The sequence below is a fragment of the Triticum aestivum genome, chromosome 2D (genome assembly GCF_018294505.1).
Source record: "Triticum aestivum cultivar Chinese Spring chromosome 2D, IWGSC CS RefSeq v2.1, whole genome shotgun sequence".
Classification (NCBI taxonomy): Eukaryota; Viridiplantae; Streptophyta; class Magnoliopsida; order Poales; family Poaceae; genus Triticum; species Triticum aestivum.
In genome coordinates this window covers 69,882,187-69,897,901 of record NC_057799.1, presented here as the reverse complement: position 1 = coordinate 69,897,901, position 15,715 = coordinate 69,882,187, and the positions used below count along the sequence as shown (strand labels likewise).

Genomic DNA, 15,715 nt, shown 5'->3' with positions numbered 1-15,715 from the left:
CAGACGGTCCATATGCAAAAAATTTGGACCGCGGCCTCCTCGTGATGTAAAATTCAACATCTCGCGATGCAAATATACATCACGAGATGCATCTGGTCCAAAACCAGCCGCCGCCCTCCGCCGCCGTCGCCCCCCTCGCCTCCCCGCCGCCGCCCGGACACCGCCGAATCGGGAGGCAGCCGGCGCGGGATTTGGCCCCTCCGGCGGTCCGGCGGGCGCGGTAGGCCTCCGCAGGGTCTCGGGCTGCCGCCGACCTGCTCCCGTCAGCCGTGAGCCTGTCCACGGACGTTGCACCGGCCGCACGATGACCGCCGCACCAATCCCTCCGCCCGGCTGCCGAATTTGTCTTCGCCGCCCGCCGAGCTCCTCTTGGCCGGCCTCCAACCTCTTTTGTTATCACCGCCGCCGTCCGGAGCCGTCCGCAGCCGTAAAGCAGCAGCCAATCCAACCGGCGGCCATCTTCCTCCACAACGCGCACAAGGTGTTCGACGGTATTCCTCAAGGTAAAAAAATGACAAAACTTGATGATTTAACTCGGGATTGGATAATATGTTTGACGGTGGTCGTGTGCATTGTAGATGAGCTCGGTTGACTCCTCTTTCGTGGATGATTCATCGTCGGACGAATAATTTGATTTCCATGAAGAAGAGGAGATTGCTATATGTGCGGCTGTACAGTGGCTGGACAGCGGCTGAACAGCAGCCGCGCGGCTGCTGGCCGGTTTTGGACCATGAATTTGGACCATCTACTGGAGTTGCTCTTTTGGACCATGAATTTGGACCATCTGTTGGAGTTGGCCTTTTTTCGGAGCTCCAAATCGCACTTTCTGGCGGTCCAAATTTTATATCTCCGATTTTGGACTATCAAAATTTGGACCATCTATTGGAGATGCTCTAAGACCGTCAGGTTGCTTCTGATGAAAGATTGTGCTACTGATTTCCCACTGACATGAGATATATTTCTCCAAACCGGAACGTAATGGTTTCTCGTGATTGAACTTGAGACCTCATACTCGACAACTCCTGCTAATAGACAATAAAACTGATGGTTTCTGATGATTTACATGAATCGTGAAATGTTTAAGAACACATTGAAGCATCGTCATTTGGCATTTTTTTGGAAACATTTTTGAAAATTGTGAACAATTTTAAAATGCTAAATATATTTTAGACGAAAACTATTTTTTATAGGTCCGGACATTTTTTTTTCGAGAAAATGTGATTTATTTGGCAATGGAAACATTTTTTAAAACACAAAAAATGAAGATAAAATTAAATACACGAACAATGTTTTAGTGTGAACATTTTCTGAAAATTCAAAAAAAAATTAAACGTGAAAATTCACTGAAAAATGAACAATTTTTTGAAAAGAGGAACAAAATTTTGAACATAGGAAAAATTTCTAAATACGAAGATTTTTTTACTTTTTGATCATTTATTGGCAATTCTGAATTTTTTCACAATTTTTGAAAAATTTGAACACTTTCTAAAAGAATGGATAATATTGAAAAATGTGAACAAAAAATTAAAGTCCAATATTTTTTGAAATTTCTAACAAAATAAAATTCTGAACATCTTCGATTTTTTACATTTATTAAAAAAAAATCGATAAATGAGAAGAAAAACTTAAAAAGGAGACAGAAAATAAACAAAAACAAAACAAAACCGGGTGGCCTCATATTATCTACAAGTAGGTCGGCCAACTCCAGCACTCCTGTTTGTTTCGCAACTAATTTGACGCTGGGAGCGTCATATTGGCTCCCGTCTTTTCCCAGTATTTTTCTTTGACAACGGGGTTGTAACTCGACTCGGGAACTATATGAACAGATGCGAGATGTAGAGACCTTCTAATCGACGCCTTCTGCGTTGGGGTCCTGGCGCCCACGTGTCTGCTGATATGGGCCGGCCCATCATGAGGAAACACGATTCACTAGCTGAGCACTTAATTGCTACAACGGACCCAAGCGCAAAACATTGGCTCTTTGGGATGATGGATACTTTATCAGATGACAAGTTTGTCACCCTCACGGTGACTCTCTGGGCTATATGGACAGCAAGGCGGAAGGCCATCCATGAGTCTATTTTCCAAAGTCCTCTGGCCACACATATGTTCATTCAACACTTCATTGCTGAATTGGAGAGCATCAAGAATGCCCCTAGACCGATGAGACCTACTCCCTTTGCAAATGTTCGGCTGCACCAGGTTTGGACGCCTCCTCCAGCAGGGATGTTTAAGATCAATGTGGACGGAGGGCTCTCCCGAGATGGCTTCATGGGCGCATCCTCTGATGTATGACATGATGACAAGAGCCTTCTCTTAGGGTCCTCGGCGATGTTTTTTCTAGGTATTAATGACCCAGCCTCTGAGGTTTTTTGTGGCTTGTGTCAAAAAGACAATTTCTGATGCTTCATTACAACTATTCACTTTGCATTTCTTTATCTTTTTTACACAAGCCACAAAAAACGTCGTTTTTCACCGAAACTTTGTGCACATAGAATGTCCGGATATACCCGCAGGATTTTTGTTCTGAATTTTCCAACTTTTCAAAATGTGTATTTACACAATGGGTGTATATGCACCTACGAGCCAAAACACCGCGTCCTGTCAATGATATAAAGCATGGCTCACAAGGGAAGAACAGCGCAATAGTTCAAGAGATCAATGCGAATCAGCAACTTTTTGAAGCATGTGATATCATCTTCGAAGGTAGGGACACAAACAAAGAAGCTCATAGCTTGGTTAAATTTTCGGTGTCTCTTAACCAGGGTCGCCACCTTGTGGCTGGCTATCCACATGACCCTTTTTGTATTCCTCTGAACTTTCCAATTAATCAATAAAGTGTGTCCGGCCTTCACCCCTAAAAAATACTAGCTTTTCTTTTTTAGGTGAACTAGGGATTTATTCAACGTTCAAAACAGAAGGAATACAAATGATGTTTGGTAGGATCCCTAGCCACATGTGACGAGCAGCAGGGAGCGACGAAGCCGCCTTCACTAAGGCGTGAGCTTCAAGGTTTGTCTCCCTATTCTCAAAACGAAAACTAACTCTTGCAAAATATCTACCTCTATCTCTTATTTTACTCCAAACAAAAGCATAAAAGGGAACAACAGTTCCGTTTATAACTAGGGATTTATTCAACGTTCAAAACAAAAGGAATACAAATGATGTCTGGTAGGATCCCTAGCCACATGTGGCGAACAGCGGGGAGCGACGAAGCCGCCTTCGCTAAGGCGTGAGCTTCAAGGTTTGTCTCCCTATTCTCAAAACGGAAGCTAACTCTTGCAAAATCTCTAACTCTATCTCTTATTTCACTTCCAAACTAAAGCATAAAAAGGAACAACAGTTCCGTTTATATTCGAGACGACCTGCATGCAGTCCGACCCTATGATCACATTTGATAAATTGAGATCTTTAGCCAGGGCCAACGCTTCATTGCATGCTTGAGCTTCAAGACCGGGGGCATCCGCTCTAGTCCATCAAAAACCACAGCCAAGGACCCGAGGTACTGGGCATCTTTGTCCCGACGTACGTACATCGGCTCCTGGTAGATTTGTTCCGGCATTTAAAAGCCAACAACGGAGGCACACAGAGGAGTAAACTCCAGCGCAATTTTAACAGAAAACCACCATACGCATCTCCATCAAATCTGATGATACAGTATTATTCATGCTTGACGTAGTACTTATATGTATCCTGTATATGTGAATATTGTACAAGAAGGCCAACCCTCCGAGTCTCCGACGACGCGCCCGGCCTACTACCCGGATCTATATGCCGCCGTGCCCGTGAAGCCTCCGCCGACCAGCCCCGAGCCGAGCCCCAGCACGAAGTGACCGTTCCAATTGAAATTCCTCCGCGCCGGCCGGCACGGCGGCATGACCGCCTGGCAATCGGGTTCCGAGGGGGGCACCACCACGGGCCGAGGCGGTACGCAATGCTGAGCGCGCCGCGGTGCCGGCTGCTCTGCGCCTTTCGGACCGGATACGACACGCACCGCCACGGGGTGCCTCCTCCGGCGGCGCAGGCGCCCGCGAGCAGGTCAGCGACGGGGATGAACACCTCGCCGACGTCGCAGTCGCCGAAGCCGAACGAACCGGCGAAGTAGCGCTCGGTGCGGAGGAGCACGTGGAGGTAGGCGCGCCCCGCGGCGGCGGCCGTGGGCGAGACGGCGAACCAGACCGTGTGGTTCCACGCCGGCTCCGTCTCGCCGTTTCGGTCGGTGAGAGTCCGCTGCCGCGTGCGAGGGTCGCCGTAAACGGACGCCACGGCGTACACCTGCATGCCGCTGAACAGGTTCACGCTCGGCAGGTTGCTCGCCGAGACGAGCGTCAGCTCCAGGACCCTGTGCGCCATTGCCGACTGCCCCAGCACTGTCGGAGAAAGGGAAACTACGTGGTAGCTGCGAGCTTTGCCGTACGGGCTTATGGTGGCCATGGCCGCCGTGCGGGGGTATGTATAGACTCGGGCGGAGCATGCGGTCAGCGACGAGTCGTCGGGTGCTCCAAGTCTGGTGCGAGGGCTACATGCATGCATGGATGTGCACGAATCTGATGCCAAGGAAAATTTCAACAGATTCTGCGCAACAGCTTTTTACTGAAATTGGACATACAAAATTCTAGATTTTGAACCCCAAAGATCGTAACATGCATCTAGAACACCTCTGGTTGAACCAGTAAATTGTATTATAAGACCGTTAGGTTGCTTCTGCTGAAAGATTGTGCTACTGATTTCCCACTGACGCGAGATATAGTTCGCCAAACCGGAACGTAATGGTTTCTGGTGATTGAGCTTGGGACCTCATACTCGACAATAAAAACTGATGGTTTCTGATGATTTACATGAATCGTGAAATGTTTGAGAACACATTGAAGCATCGTCATTCGGCATTTTTTTGAAACATTATTTGAAAATTGTGAAAAATTTAAAATGCTAAATATTATTTTAAATGAAAACAATTTCTCATAGGTCCAGACATTTTTTTGAGAAAATGTGAATTATTTGGCAATAAAAAAAATTTAAACACAAAAACTGAAAAATAATTAAATACACGAATAATTGTTTAGTGTGAACATTTTCTGGAAATTTCAAAATACAATTAAACGCGAAAAATTCATTGAAAAACTGAACACTTTTTTTAAAATAGGAACCGAAATTTCTAACATAGGAAAAAAATCGCAATATGAAGATTTTTTAACTTTTTGATCATTTATTGGATATTCTGAAAAAAAAATACAATTTTGAACAATTTTTGAAAAATGTAAACACTTTGTAAAAGAATGAATAGTATTGAAAAACGTGAACAAACAAAATTAAATCCAATATTTTTGAAATTTCTAACAAAATAAAATTCTGAACATTTTGCGATTTTTTATACATTTATTAAAAAAACGACAAATGAGAAGAAAAACTTAAAAAGGTGACAGAAAATAAACAAAAACAAAACGAAACCGGGTGGCCTCACATTAACTACAAGTAGGTCGGCCAACTCCAGCACCCCTGTTTGTTTTGCAACTAATTGGACGCTGGGAGCGTCATATTGGCTCCCATCTTTTCCCTGTATTTTTCTTTGACAACGGGGTTGTAACTCGACGGAGAAACTACATGAACTGATGCGAGATGTAGAGACCTCCAAATCGGCGCCTGCTACGCTGGGGTCCTGGCGCCCACGTATCTGCTGATATGGGCCGGCCCATCATGAGGAAACACGATTCACTAGCTTTTCTTTTTTAGGTGAACTAGGGATTTATTCAAAGTTCAAAACAGAAGGAATACAAATGATGTCTGGTATGATCTCTAGCCACATGTGGCGACCAGCAGGGAGCGACGAAGCCGCCTTCGCTAAGGCGTGAGGTTCAAGGTTTGTCTCCCTATTCTCAAAACGAAAGCTAACTCTTGCAAAATCTCTAGCTCTATCTTTTATTTCACTCCAAACTAAAGCATAAAAGGGAAGAACAGTTCCGTTTATATTTGAGACGACGTGCATGCAGTCGGAGCCTATGATCACATGTGATAACTTGAGATCCTTAGCCAGGGCCAACGCTTCATTGCATGCTTGAGCTTCAAGACTGGGGGCGTCCACTCTAGTCCATCAAAAACCACACACGAGGACCCGAGGTACTGGCCATCTTTGTCCCGACGTACTCGCTCCGTTCGGAATTACTTATCTTGAAAATGGATGTATCTAGAATTAGATACATCCATTTTGGAGACAAGTAATTTCGAACGGAGGGAGTACGTACATCGGCTCCTGGTGGATTTGTTCCGGCGTTCAAAAGCTAGCAACGGAGGCACACAGAGGAGTAAACTCCAGCGCAATTTTGACAGAAAACCACCATACACATCTCCATCAAATCTGATGATACAGTATTATTCATGCTTGACGTACTACTTATGTATCCTGTATATGTCAATATTGTACCAGAAGGCCAACCCTCCGAGTCTCCGACGACGCGGCCTCCTACCCGGATCTATATGCCGCCGTGCCCGCGAAGCCTCCGCCGAGCCCCAGCGCGAAGCGACCATTCCAATTGAAATTCCTCCGCGCCGGCCGGCACGGCGGCATGACCGCCTGGCAGGGTTCCGAGGGGGGCACCACCACGGGGCCGAGGCGGTACGCAATGCTGAGCGTGCCGTGGTGCCGGCTGCTGAGCGCCTTCCGGACCGGGTACGACGCGCACCGCCACGTGGTGCCTCCTCCGGCGGCGCAGGCGCCCGCGAGCAGGTCGGCGACGGGGACAAACACCTCGCCGACGTCGCGGTCGCCGAAGCCGAACGAACCGGCGAAGTAGCGCTCGGTGCGGAGGAGCACGTGGAGGTAGGCGCGCCCCGCCGCGGCGGCCGTGGGCGAGACGGCGAACCAGACCGTGTGGTTCCACGCCGGATCCGTCTCGCCGTCGCGGTCGGTGAGGGTCCGCTGCCGCGTGCGAGGTTCGCCGTAGACGGACGCCACGGCGTACACCTGCATGCCGCTGAACAGGTTCACGCTCGGCAGGTTGCTCGCCGAGACGAGCGTCAGCTCCAGGACCCTGTGCGCCATTGCCGACCCTAACCCCAGCACTGTCGGAGAAAGGGTGGCTAGCAGTTGCGAGCTTTGCCGTACGGGCTTATGGACGGTGGCATGGCGCGCGGGGGTATATGTATAGGACTCGGGCGGTCAGCGACGAGTCGGGGGCTGCTCCAAGTCGTCTGGCGCGAGGGCTACATGCATGCATGCATGGATGTACACGAATCTGATGCCAAGGGAAATTTCAACAGAATCTGCTCGCAACAGCTTTTGTTACTGACATTGGACATACAAAATTCTGGATTTTGAACCCTAAAGATCTTAACATGCATCTAGAACACCTCTGGTTGAACCAGTTAATTGTACTATAAGACTGCTAAGGTTGCTTCTGATGAAAGATTTGTGCTACTTATTTTCCACTGACGCGAGATATTTCTCCAAACCGGAACGTAATGGTTTCTCGTGATTGAACTTGGGACCTCATACTCGACAACTCCTGCTAATAGACAATTAAACTGATGTTTTCTAAAGATCTGCATGAATCGTGAACTGTTCAAGAACACTGAAGCATCATCATTTGTCATTTTTTTAAACATTTTTTTGAAAAGTGTGAACAATTTTAAAATGCTAAATATTTTTTAAACGAAAACTATTTTTTATAGGTCCAGACATTTTGTTTTGAAAAAAAGTGATTTCTTTGGCAATAGAAACAATTTTTAAAACACAAAAAATGAAAATTAAATTAAATACACGATCAATTTTTTAGTGTGAACATGTTTTGAAAATAAAAAAAATAAACACGAAAAATTCATTGAAAAAACGAACATTTTTTTTGAAAATAGGAACAAAATTTCGAACATAGGAAAAATTTCGAAATATGAAAATTTTATTAACTTTTTGATCATTTAATAGATAATCTGAAAAAAATTACAATTTTGAACAATTTTTGAAAAATGTAAACACTTTGTAAAAGAATGAATAATATTGAAAAACGTGAACAAACAAAATTAAAGTCCAATATTTTTTGAAATTTGTAACAAAATAAAATTCTGATCATTTTTCGATTTTTTAACATTTATTAAAAAAAAGGAACCGACAAATGAGAAGAAAAACTTAAAAAGGAGACAGAAAATAGACAAAAACAAAGAAAACCGGGTGGCCTCACATTAACTACAAGTAGGTCAGCCAACTCCAGCACTCCTGTTTGTTTCGAAACTAATTTGACGCTGGGAGCGTCATATTCGCTCCCGTCTTTCCCTAGTATTTTTCTTTGACAACGGGGTTGTAACTCGACGCACGAACTATATGAACTGATGCGAGATGTAGAGACCTCCAAATCGGCGCCTTCTGTGCTGGGGTCCTGGCGCCCACGTGTCTGCTGATATGGGCCGGCCCATCATGAGGAAACGCGATTCACTAGCTTTTCTTTCTTAGGTGAGCTAGGGATTTGTTCAACGTTCAAAACAGAAGGAATACAAATGATGTCTGGTAGGATCCCTAGCCACATGTGGCCACCAGCAGGGAGCGACGAAGCCGCCTTCGCTAAGGCGTGAACTTCAAGGTTTGTCTCCCTGTTCTCAAAACGAAAACTATCTCTTGCAAAATCTCAGCTCTATCTCTTATTTCACTTCCAAACTAAAACATAAAAGGGAACAACAGTTCCCTTTATATTCGAGGCGACGTGCATGCAGTCGGAGCCTATGATCACATGTGATAAATTGAGATCCTTAGCCAGGGCCAACACTTCATTGCATGCTTGAGCTTCAAGACTGGGGGCGTTCACTCTAGTCCATCAAAAACCACAACCGAGGACCCGAGGTGCTGGCCATCTTTGTCCCGACGTACGCTCCTGGTGGATTTGTTCCGGCGTTCAAAAGCCAACAACGGAGGCACACAGAGAAGTAAACTCCAGCGCAATTTTAACAGAAAACCACCATACTCATCTCCATTAAATCTGATGATACAGTATTATTCATGCTTGACGTAGTACTTATGTAGTATCCTGTATGTGAATATTGTACTAGACTAGAAGGCCAACACTCCGAGTCTCCGGCCTCCTACCCGGATCTATATGCCGCCGTTCCTGCGAAGCCTCCGCCGAGCAGCCCCGAGCCGAGCCCCAGCGCGAAGCGACCGTTCCAGTTGAAATTCCTCGGCGCCGGCCGGCACGGCGGCATGACCACCTGGCAATCGGGTTCCGAGGGGGGCAGCGGCGGCGCCACCACGGGGCCGAGGCGGTACGCAATGCTGAGCGCACCGCGGTGCCTGCTGCTCTGCGCCTTCCGGACTGGGTACGACGCGCACCGCCACGGGGTGCCTCCTCCGGCGGCGCAGGCGCCCGCTAGCAGGTCGGCGACGGGGATGAACACCTCGCCGACGTCGCGGTCGCCGAAGCCGAACGAACCGGCGAAGTAGCGCTCGGTGCGGAGGAGCACGTGGAGGTACGCGCGCCCTGCGGCGGCGGCCGTGGGCGAGACGCCGAACCAGACCGTGTGGTTCCACGCCGGGTCCGTCTCGCCGTCGCGGTCGGTGAGCGTCCGCTGGCGCGTGCGAGGGTCGCCGTAGACGGACGCCACGGCGTACACCTGCATGCCGCTGAACAGGTTCACGCTCGGCAGGTTGCTCGCCGAGACGAGCGTCAGCTCCAGGACCCTGTGCGCCATTGCCGACCGCCCCAGCAAGCACTGTCGGAGAAAGGGAAGATACGTTGGTGGCTAGCAGCTGCGAGCTTTGCCGTACGGGCTTATGGACGGTTGCCATGGCGCGCGGCCGGGGGTATGTATAGGACCGCGGTCAGCGACGAGGTCGTCGGGTGCTCCAAGTCTCTGGCGCGCGAGGGCTACATGCATGCATGGATGGATGTGCACGAATCTGATGCCACGCGAAACTTCAACAGAACCAGTGAATCTTTGAACCCTAAAGATCTTAACATGCGTCTAGAACACCTCTGGTTGAACCAGTAAACTGTACTATAAGACCGTCAGGTTCCTTCTGATGAAAGATTGCGCTACTTATTTCCCACTGACGCGAGATATTTTTCTCCAAACGGGAACGTGCGTCAACTTTCCAACCAGATGGAATCGAGCGCCCAATCATGCATGCCCAGCTCTAACTGCCCATGAAGATTTGACACAAAGAATTGCATGCATATTGACTTGACTGAATGTTTTCCTCGAATCTGGTCAGTTGATATCCAGACACCGAAAGCAATATACGGAAAAACCAATTAACATGCACCCATTTTTTGCACTTGTCGCCACCTTGCTTCCCTAGCTTGCAGATCATAGACCGAGTCCCATATTCCCTTGAAGTGGGTTCGAGGGCCACCGGAGATTTCGCCCCGGCCCATGACCAGAATTGAAACCACCGGAGCCAAGACAAGGGAGCAGGTCGCCGGATGAGTCCAGCGCCACAAGAAGGAGAGACATGCTCATCAACGACTTTGCTGGCAACGGTTTGCTTAAATTGAATAAAAATGTGAAAATCCTACTAAACGGGGTATCTCTCGTCACAAACGGTGTAAAAAATGGAATTCATTCCAAAATGAAACCAAACCCCCCAGACGTGTGTATACTTTCTCGTGCAAAATTTTCATTCGTCAGAATGAGATTGTTCTGTAGCCTGCTGCACGTCGATCAGGCATCGTCAAGCGTATTCAGACGGAGACTTCGAAGCGTGGGCGTCGGAGGGTGTACGTACGTGCCGAGGCGGATGGTGGAGTAGCACCGGGGCGAGCTGGTCGGACGGACGGCAGCGTGCTCCGGGCACGGCCAGAAACAACAGTCAACTATGCTAGAACATGACTTGCATGAAAGTAATCACAGTTTGTAAAATTTCATTACTGGAGGTGGGATCACCCAATGTTACAACTACAATGTATGCTAACATGGAGCAACAAAACAAAAACTAGTTGCTACCCAGTCGAGAACTCTGCTCTGCACAGCTATCCAGCTACAACTGTTCCAAATCAATCCGATCAACGGTCATGTACCTGCCTGACCAGTAGTTTCACACAGCGCCTCCATCGTGCCTGGTGCACCGGAAATTGCCTTTCCCCTTGCGCTTGATGTGTCCACCTGTGTCATCGTGCACAGTTCCATCAGAACTTACCTCTGCTGCTGTCGAGGATTATCGCCTCATCTAACTGAATTTAGGCCATCTGACGGCATCGTCGTCTCTCGAGATCATCGTCCTCGCCGTGACCCGCTTGGGCTCTTCGTTCCAAAACATTTCCATCTGTGGAGAAAGGACCTTATTATATCTGGTATATCCATTTATATTCTCTCAAGTTAAGTAACTGGTCAGGAAAAAAAAAGGCTAGGCATACATACTTCACCGATAACTACCGTGTCGCCCTCCTTAACTCCAAGTTTGACAAGAGTTTTGTTGACACCACACGCCTCCAAAACATGCTGGAATCTTTTCAGGGACTCCGTGTAGCTGCATCAGGAGAAGCGGTTAGTTGGGAATTTTGATCAATCGACAAAATCATTCAAAATTTAAATGTAAGTCTATCAATATGAGATACAACTGTCCAACCAGACTTTGCACCTGCACTGTTTCTGAAGTGTAACAAATTTGTTTACATGGACGAACAGTTTAGAACAAGCTTGAAATAACAAAGGTGGCAAAGATATGAGATAGATGCTTGCGGAGATTATTCTAAAACTAGCCTTTCCAGTCATAAATAAATTAAAAAAAGGTTAAAGATTTCAATTCACCAAAGGATATCTCAGGTTTTACATCATCAAGAAAGAACCATCTTATTTGTATATTGCTGCTAACAGCCTTTTGTTCAAATATAGTATTATGAAAACAGATACAGAAATCTCTGGGCGGAAATGTACAGATGAGCTGATTAATTTATTCAAATTTCAGTGGGGAAATCCAAAACTGTGTTACAGTAACTGCATAATTTATTTTTTTGAAGGCAGCTGCATAATTTATTATGCTAAAGAGAGGTTAATGCGGATAACTAACAACCAATGTAGTCTGAAAAACAATAACTGTTGCAGATGAGCTTGCTAAGATTAACACTGGAAAATAAGGTACTTACTCCCAATTGGTCATCTGAACAAATCGTTCTATTCCGGCTCCAACAACATTCCATGTATTTGTGCCCTTGTCATGAACAATCTCAAAATCATTCATGGCAGAACTCCTTTCCCTTTTTATTGCATCAGCCACATGATTCAGATTTTGAGTGTTATTCCATTCTGCACAAATATACAGTATCAAGAAAAACATCTAAAATGGAAGCCCAAGCTACTAGCTACTACTGTAATTTGACAAACTGCAAATATAAGGTGTAAAGCACCTTCGACTTCTTTCACCCTTTGCCTCTCTTTCTGTAGAATCTTGTAGGCAGCATAAACAACATCTTGTGTTCCTTGCCTGTTTAATGCACTAGTGCAGTAAGGCTCAAAACCCTGAGCCTGTAGCTTTTCCCTGAACGAATTCCATCTGTCAGATGCCTCTGGAAGATCCATCTTATTGTACACCACTATATAAGGTTTGTCAACCAAAGCTGGGCTAAATAACTCCAGTTCCAAGCGGACAGCCTCATACTCATATTCTGGTTGTTCTCCTGAACCATCAACTACATGCACCTATGATCACAACACAGAAATAAAAGTCAGCAAGCCATACATAGATTTCCAATCTCATAAAATTCACAAATTTAAAAACATTGAACATAAGAGATGTTTTATATCAATAACATAAATGATATGAACTCAAATATAGTTCGGTAAGGGAGGATGCAGGAAAAAAACATACCAAGACTGAACATCTCTCACTGTGTCTCAGAAACTCATGGCCCAAACCATACCCACGATGAGCACCTTCCAGCAAACCAGGAAGGTCTGCAACTACCATCGTAGCATCAAAATCTAATGAGACTACCCCAAGATTTGGTAGCAATGTTGTAAAAGGGTAGTTGGCTATAGTTGGCTTGGCAGCACTAATAGCACTCAAAAGAGTGCTCTTTCCAGCATTTGGAGCTCCTACAATTCCAACATCAGCAACCAACTTTAGCTCCAAATCAAGCCACCTGCCAGCGATCCCAGAAAGGACATAATGTTAGCAAAAGCAGAGCTAGATTAGACCCATTACGAATAATCAAGCAATGCAACTGGGGGATTCTGAAAAAGAAAGGTAGAACAGCAACATCAGGTTGTGACAGTACGTGATCTCAAGATTCAGGTTTTAATCATGATTAGAACTAAATCTTTCCTGGACAAATGCTAAGGCTAAAGTTGTTCACTGCGATGACCTTCAATCCTCAATGTGGAGTTTGATTTCATTTCGATGGCTTTATAGCACGCTAATATCCTTACAGTATTTGCATGGTAGAATAAGCTTCTCTTTTTCCATCATCATATATGCAAATACACAATCTTTCATCTGTGGTGAGTGGTGACATCACATGGCAGTGCATCCACGCAGTCTCTGTCCAATTTCTGAGTGTTCCAAATAATATCATACTTAAGCCTGTGGTACAACATGAATGGCAGTTGATGGACATCAGATTGTTTGTTCTTTTAAGTGCCCTGACTAGAAGCTGTGGCTACAGCTCTGCTCGTTATTAGTAGGAAAGGGCAGGCAAATGAAACTATGAGCAGTACTTATTATGCTGTCCCAGCTATTGTTCTCGTTATCTATGGCCCGATGGATATTGGCAATTGAGCCTGCAGATAAGATGACTGCACCAGGAACTGAGGAATTCTGGACTGAACGTTGATAATATCAATGTCATTATATACATGGCCAATAATACTCTAATTGGCAATTGCCAATTGGTTAGGCTATTCCTAAAAGCAACTGAAACCGCATTTTGACTAACACTGGATTCATCATTAGTATGGTTTTCACTAACAACAATCTTCCTTTTCCTAATCTAAGATCACCGATCCAATGCCCTCGTGCTAATCATTTGTCAGAAATTGAATCGACAATTAAACAAACAATGAAGCAGAAGCCTAAATTATCTTTGAAGGGTAGAGACAACATACATTTCAGGGCCTTTCTCCCCCTTCTCTGCAATCCTGGGCACCTTGTTTGTCCCCGTCTTGAACGCGGCATTGCCGCGGCCGCCGCGGCCACCGGGGAGGAGCAGCGCTCGCTGCCCAGGCTTCATCAGCTCGAGGAGCTCTATGTCGCCGGCGGCCGACCGGACCACTGTTCCAGGCGGCACCTTCACCACGACGTCCTCGCCCTTGGCCCCGGCCATCTGCGACCCCTGGCCGTGCGCGCCGCGCCCGGCGCGGTAGTGCAGCGACTTGCGGAACGGCAGCAGCGAGTTCATGTCCCCGTCCACCTCCACGTACACGTTGCCCCCGCGGCCGCCGTCGCCGCCCGACGGCCCGCCGTGCGGCACGTACTTCTCGCGCCGGAAGGCCACCACGCCGTTGCCGCCGTCGCCGGCCTTGGAGTATATCCTGGCCGTGTCGAAGCACCGCATCACGGCGGGCACCCCCTTCTCCTTCACCTCACCTTCCGCTTCCTCCCCGTCGTCGTCGTCGTCGTGGGCGCTGCCCTCAAACACGCCGACCTCCTCCTCCTCTTCCTCGTCGTCGTCTGGGTGATACACCACGACCTCCGCCTCGTCGTCGTCCTCCCCGTCGTACTCCAGCTCATCGAGCTTCGCGCTTGCAATGGCGTCGCCTGCTGGAGACCACTCGTTTGCCGCCGCGCCGAATTCTTCCTCATCCTCCTCATCGTCGCTGTCGAGGCCGTAGTCCGGGTCGAACACGACGGCGCCATCGTCCTCGTCGAGCTCCTCGGGCGGAACAGCCCGAGCTTTCCTGCCCTTACTGCCCTCGAAGATGTCCAAGCGGGTGACGACGAACTCCTCCTCCTCCTCCTCCTCCTCCTCGTCTTCGTCCCCAGGGTGTTCGACCATTTGACGCGAGATGGCGCGACCATTATTCAGGCCCCTCCTGGCCGCGCGCGCATCGAATTGCCCGACTGCGGCCCGCTCGCCACCGACCTTCGAGTCTCGCAGAGGCAGCTGACGGACGGCGGTAGCCCCACGGCGGCCGAGGCCCACCTCTCCATCCTCATCCTCGTCGTCCTCCTCTACGCCCAGCCGCTGGACAATCCCGCGCGGCAATGCGGGGGCTGCGCGCTCGGGGTTGCCCGGCGCGGTCGGGAACCGCTCGAGGGTGACCTCCGCGGACTCGGGGGCGGCGTCGCGGAGAGGGAGGCGGGTGAACGTGGTCGCGCTGCGGCCGATGACGTTCGCGGACGACAAGGCGGGGGGAAGCGGAGGGGACTTGACGGGCCTGGCGGAGCCGCGCTTGGCCCGGCCGCCCTTCGAGGTCCGGCGGGCGGCCTCGGCGGAGAAGAGGCGGAAGGGGAAGGCCGCGGCGGCGACGGCGGCCGGCGCCATTCTCTGCAGCCGCTCGAGCCGAGATTTTTCGCTCGTTTTTTCTTGCTTCAGTGGAGCGGATAAGGAGTGAGTGAGGTTTTGTGTACGAGTGACTTGTTTGGCCTGCTCCCTCAAAAAAAAAAAAGACTTGTTTGGCCTGCTTGGTGAGGTGTGATCTGGACCGTCGGTGTCGAGATCGTACGGCCCACCGCGGTGAAATAGTTGGCGTTGAAGTGGTCTGCCCGTGTGTGGCCGTGCGAGGTGACAGAGTCGTAGGGATTTCTCACAGCGCGGCGTTGACCATGCGCTCCCTACACAGTTTTTTCTTTCTACTACTGGGA

At 48.1% G+C, this 15,715-nt stretch overlaps 1 protein-coding gene across 1 annotated transcript; it reads right to left on the bottom strand.

The window, feature by feature from the left end:
- Window positions 1-10,812: 10,812 nt before the first annotated feature.
- On the bottom strand, window positions 10,813-15,467 carry LOC123051638 (probable GTP-binding protein OBGC1, chloroplastic). Its single transcript, XM_044474593.1, has 6 exons — window positions 14,017-15,467; window positions 12,782-13,055; window positions 12,321-12,612; window positions 12,060-12,219; window positions 11,335-11,443; window positions 10,813-11,239 (listed from the first exon to the last, which is right to left on the bottom strand). Exons 1-6 carry the CDS (start codon window positions 15,393-15,395, stop codon window positions 11,144-11,146), a joined length of 2,310 nt encoding a protein of 769 aa, XP_044330528.1. The 5' UTR covers window positions 15,396-15,467; the 3' UTR covers window positions 10,813-11,143.
- Between the last annotated feature and the right edge of the window lie 248 nt (window positions 15,468-15,715).

Bases quoted from the DNA above. Each gene is read 5' to 3' on its own strand.
- LOC123051638 (XM_044474593.1), bottom strand. From the start codon at position 15,395: ATGGCGCCGGCCGCCGTCGCCGCCGCGGCCTTCCCCTTCCGCCTCTTC. The intron at 12,613-12,781 runs GTATGTTTTTTT...TTGTGATCATAG, and splicing joins GTGAGAGATGTTCAGTCTTG to GTGCATGTAGTTGATGGTTC. The intron at 11,240-11,334 runs GTATGTATGCCT...CTTTCTCCACAG, and splicing joins ACACGGTAGTTATCGGTGAA to ATGGAAATGTTTTGGAACGA.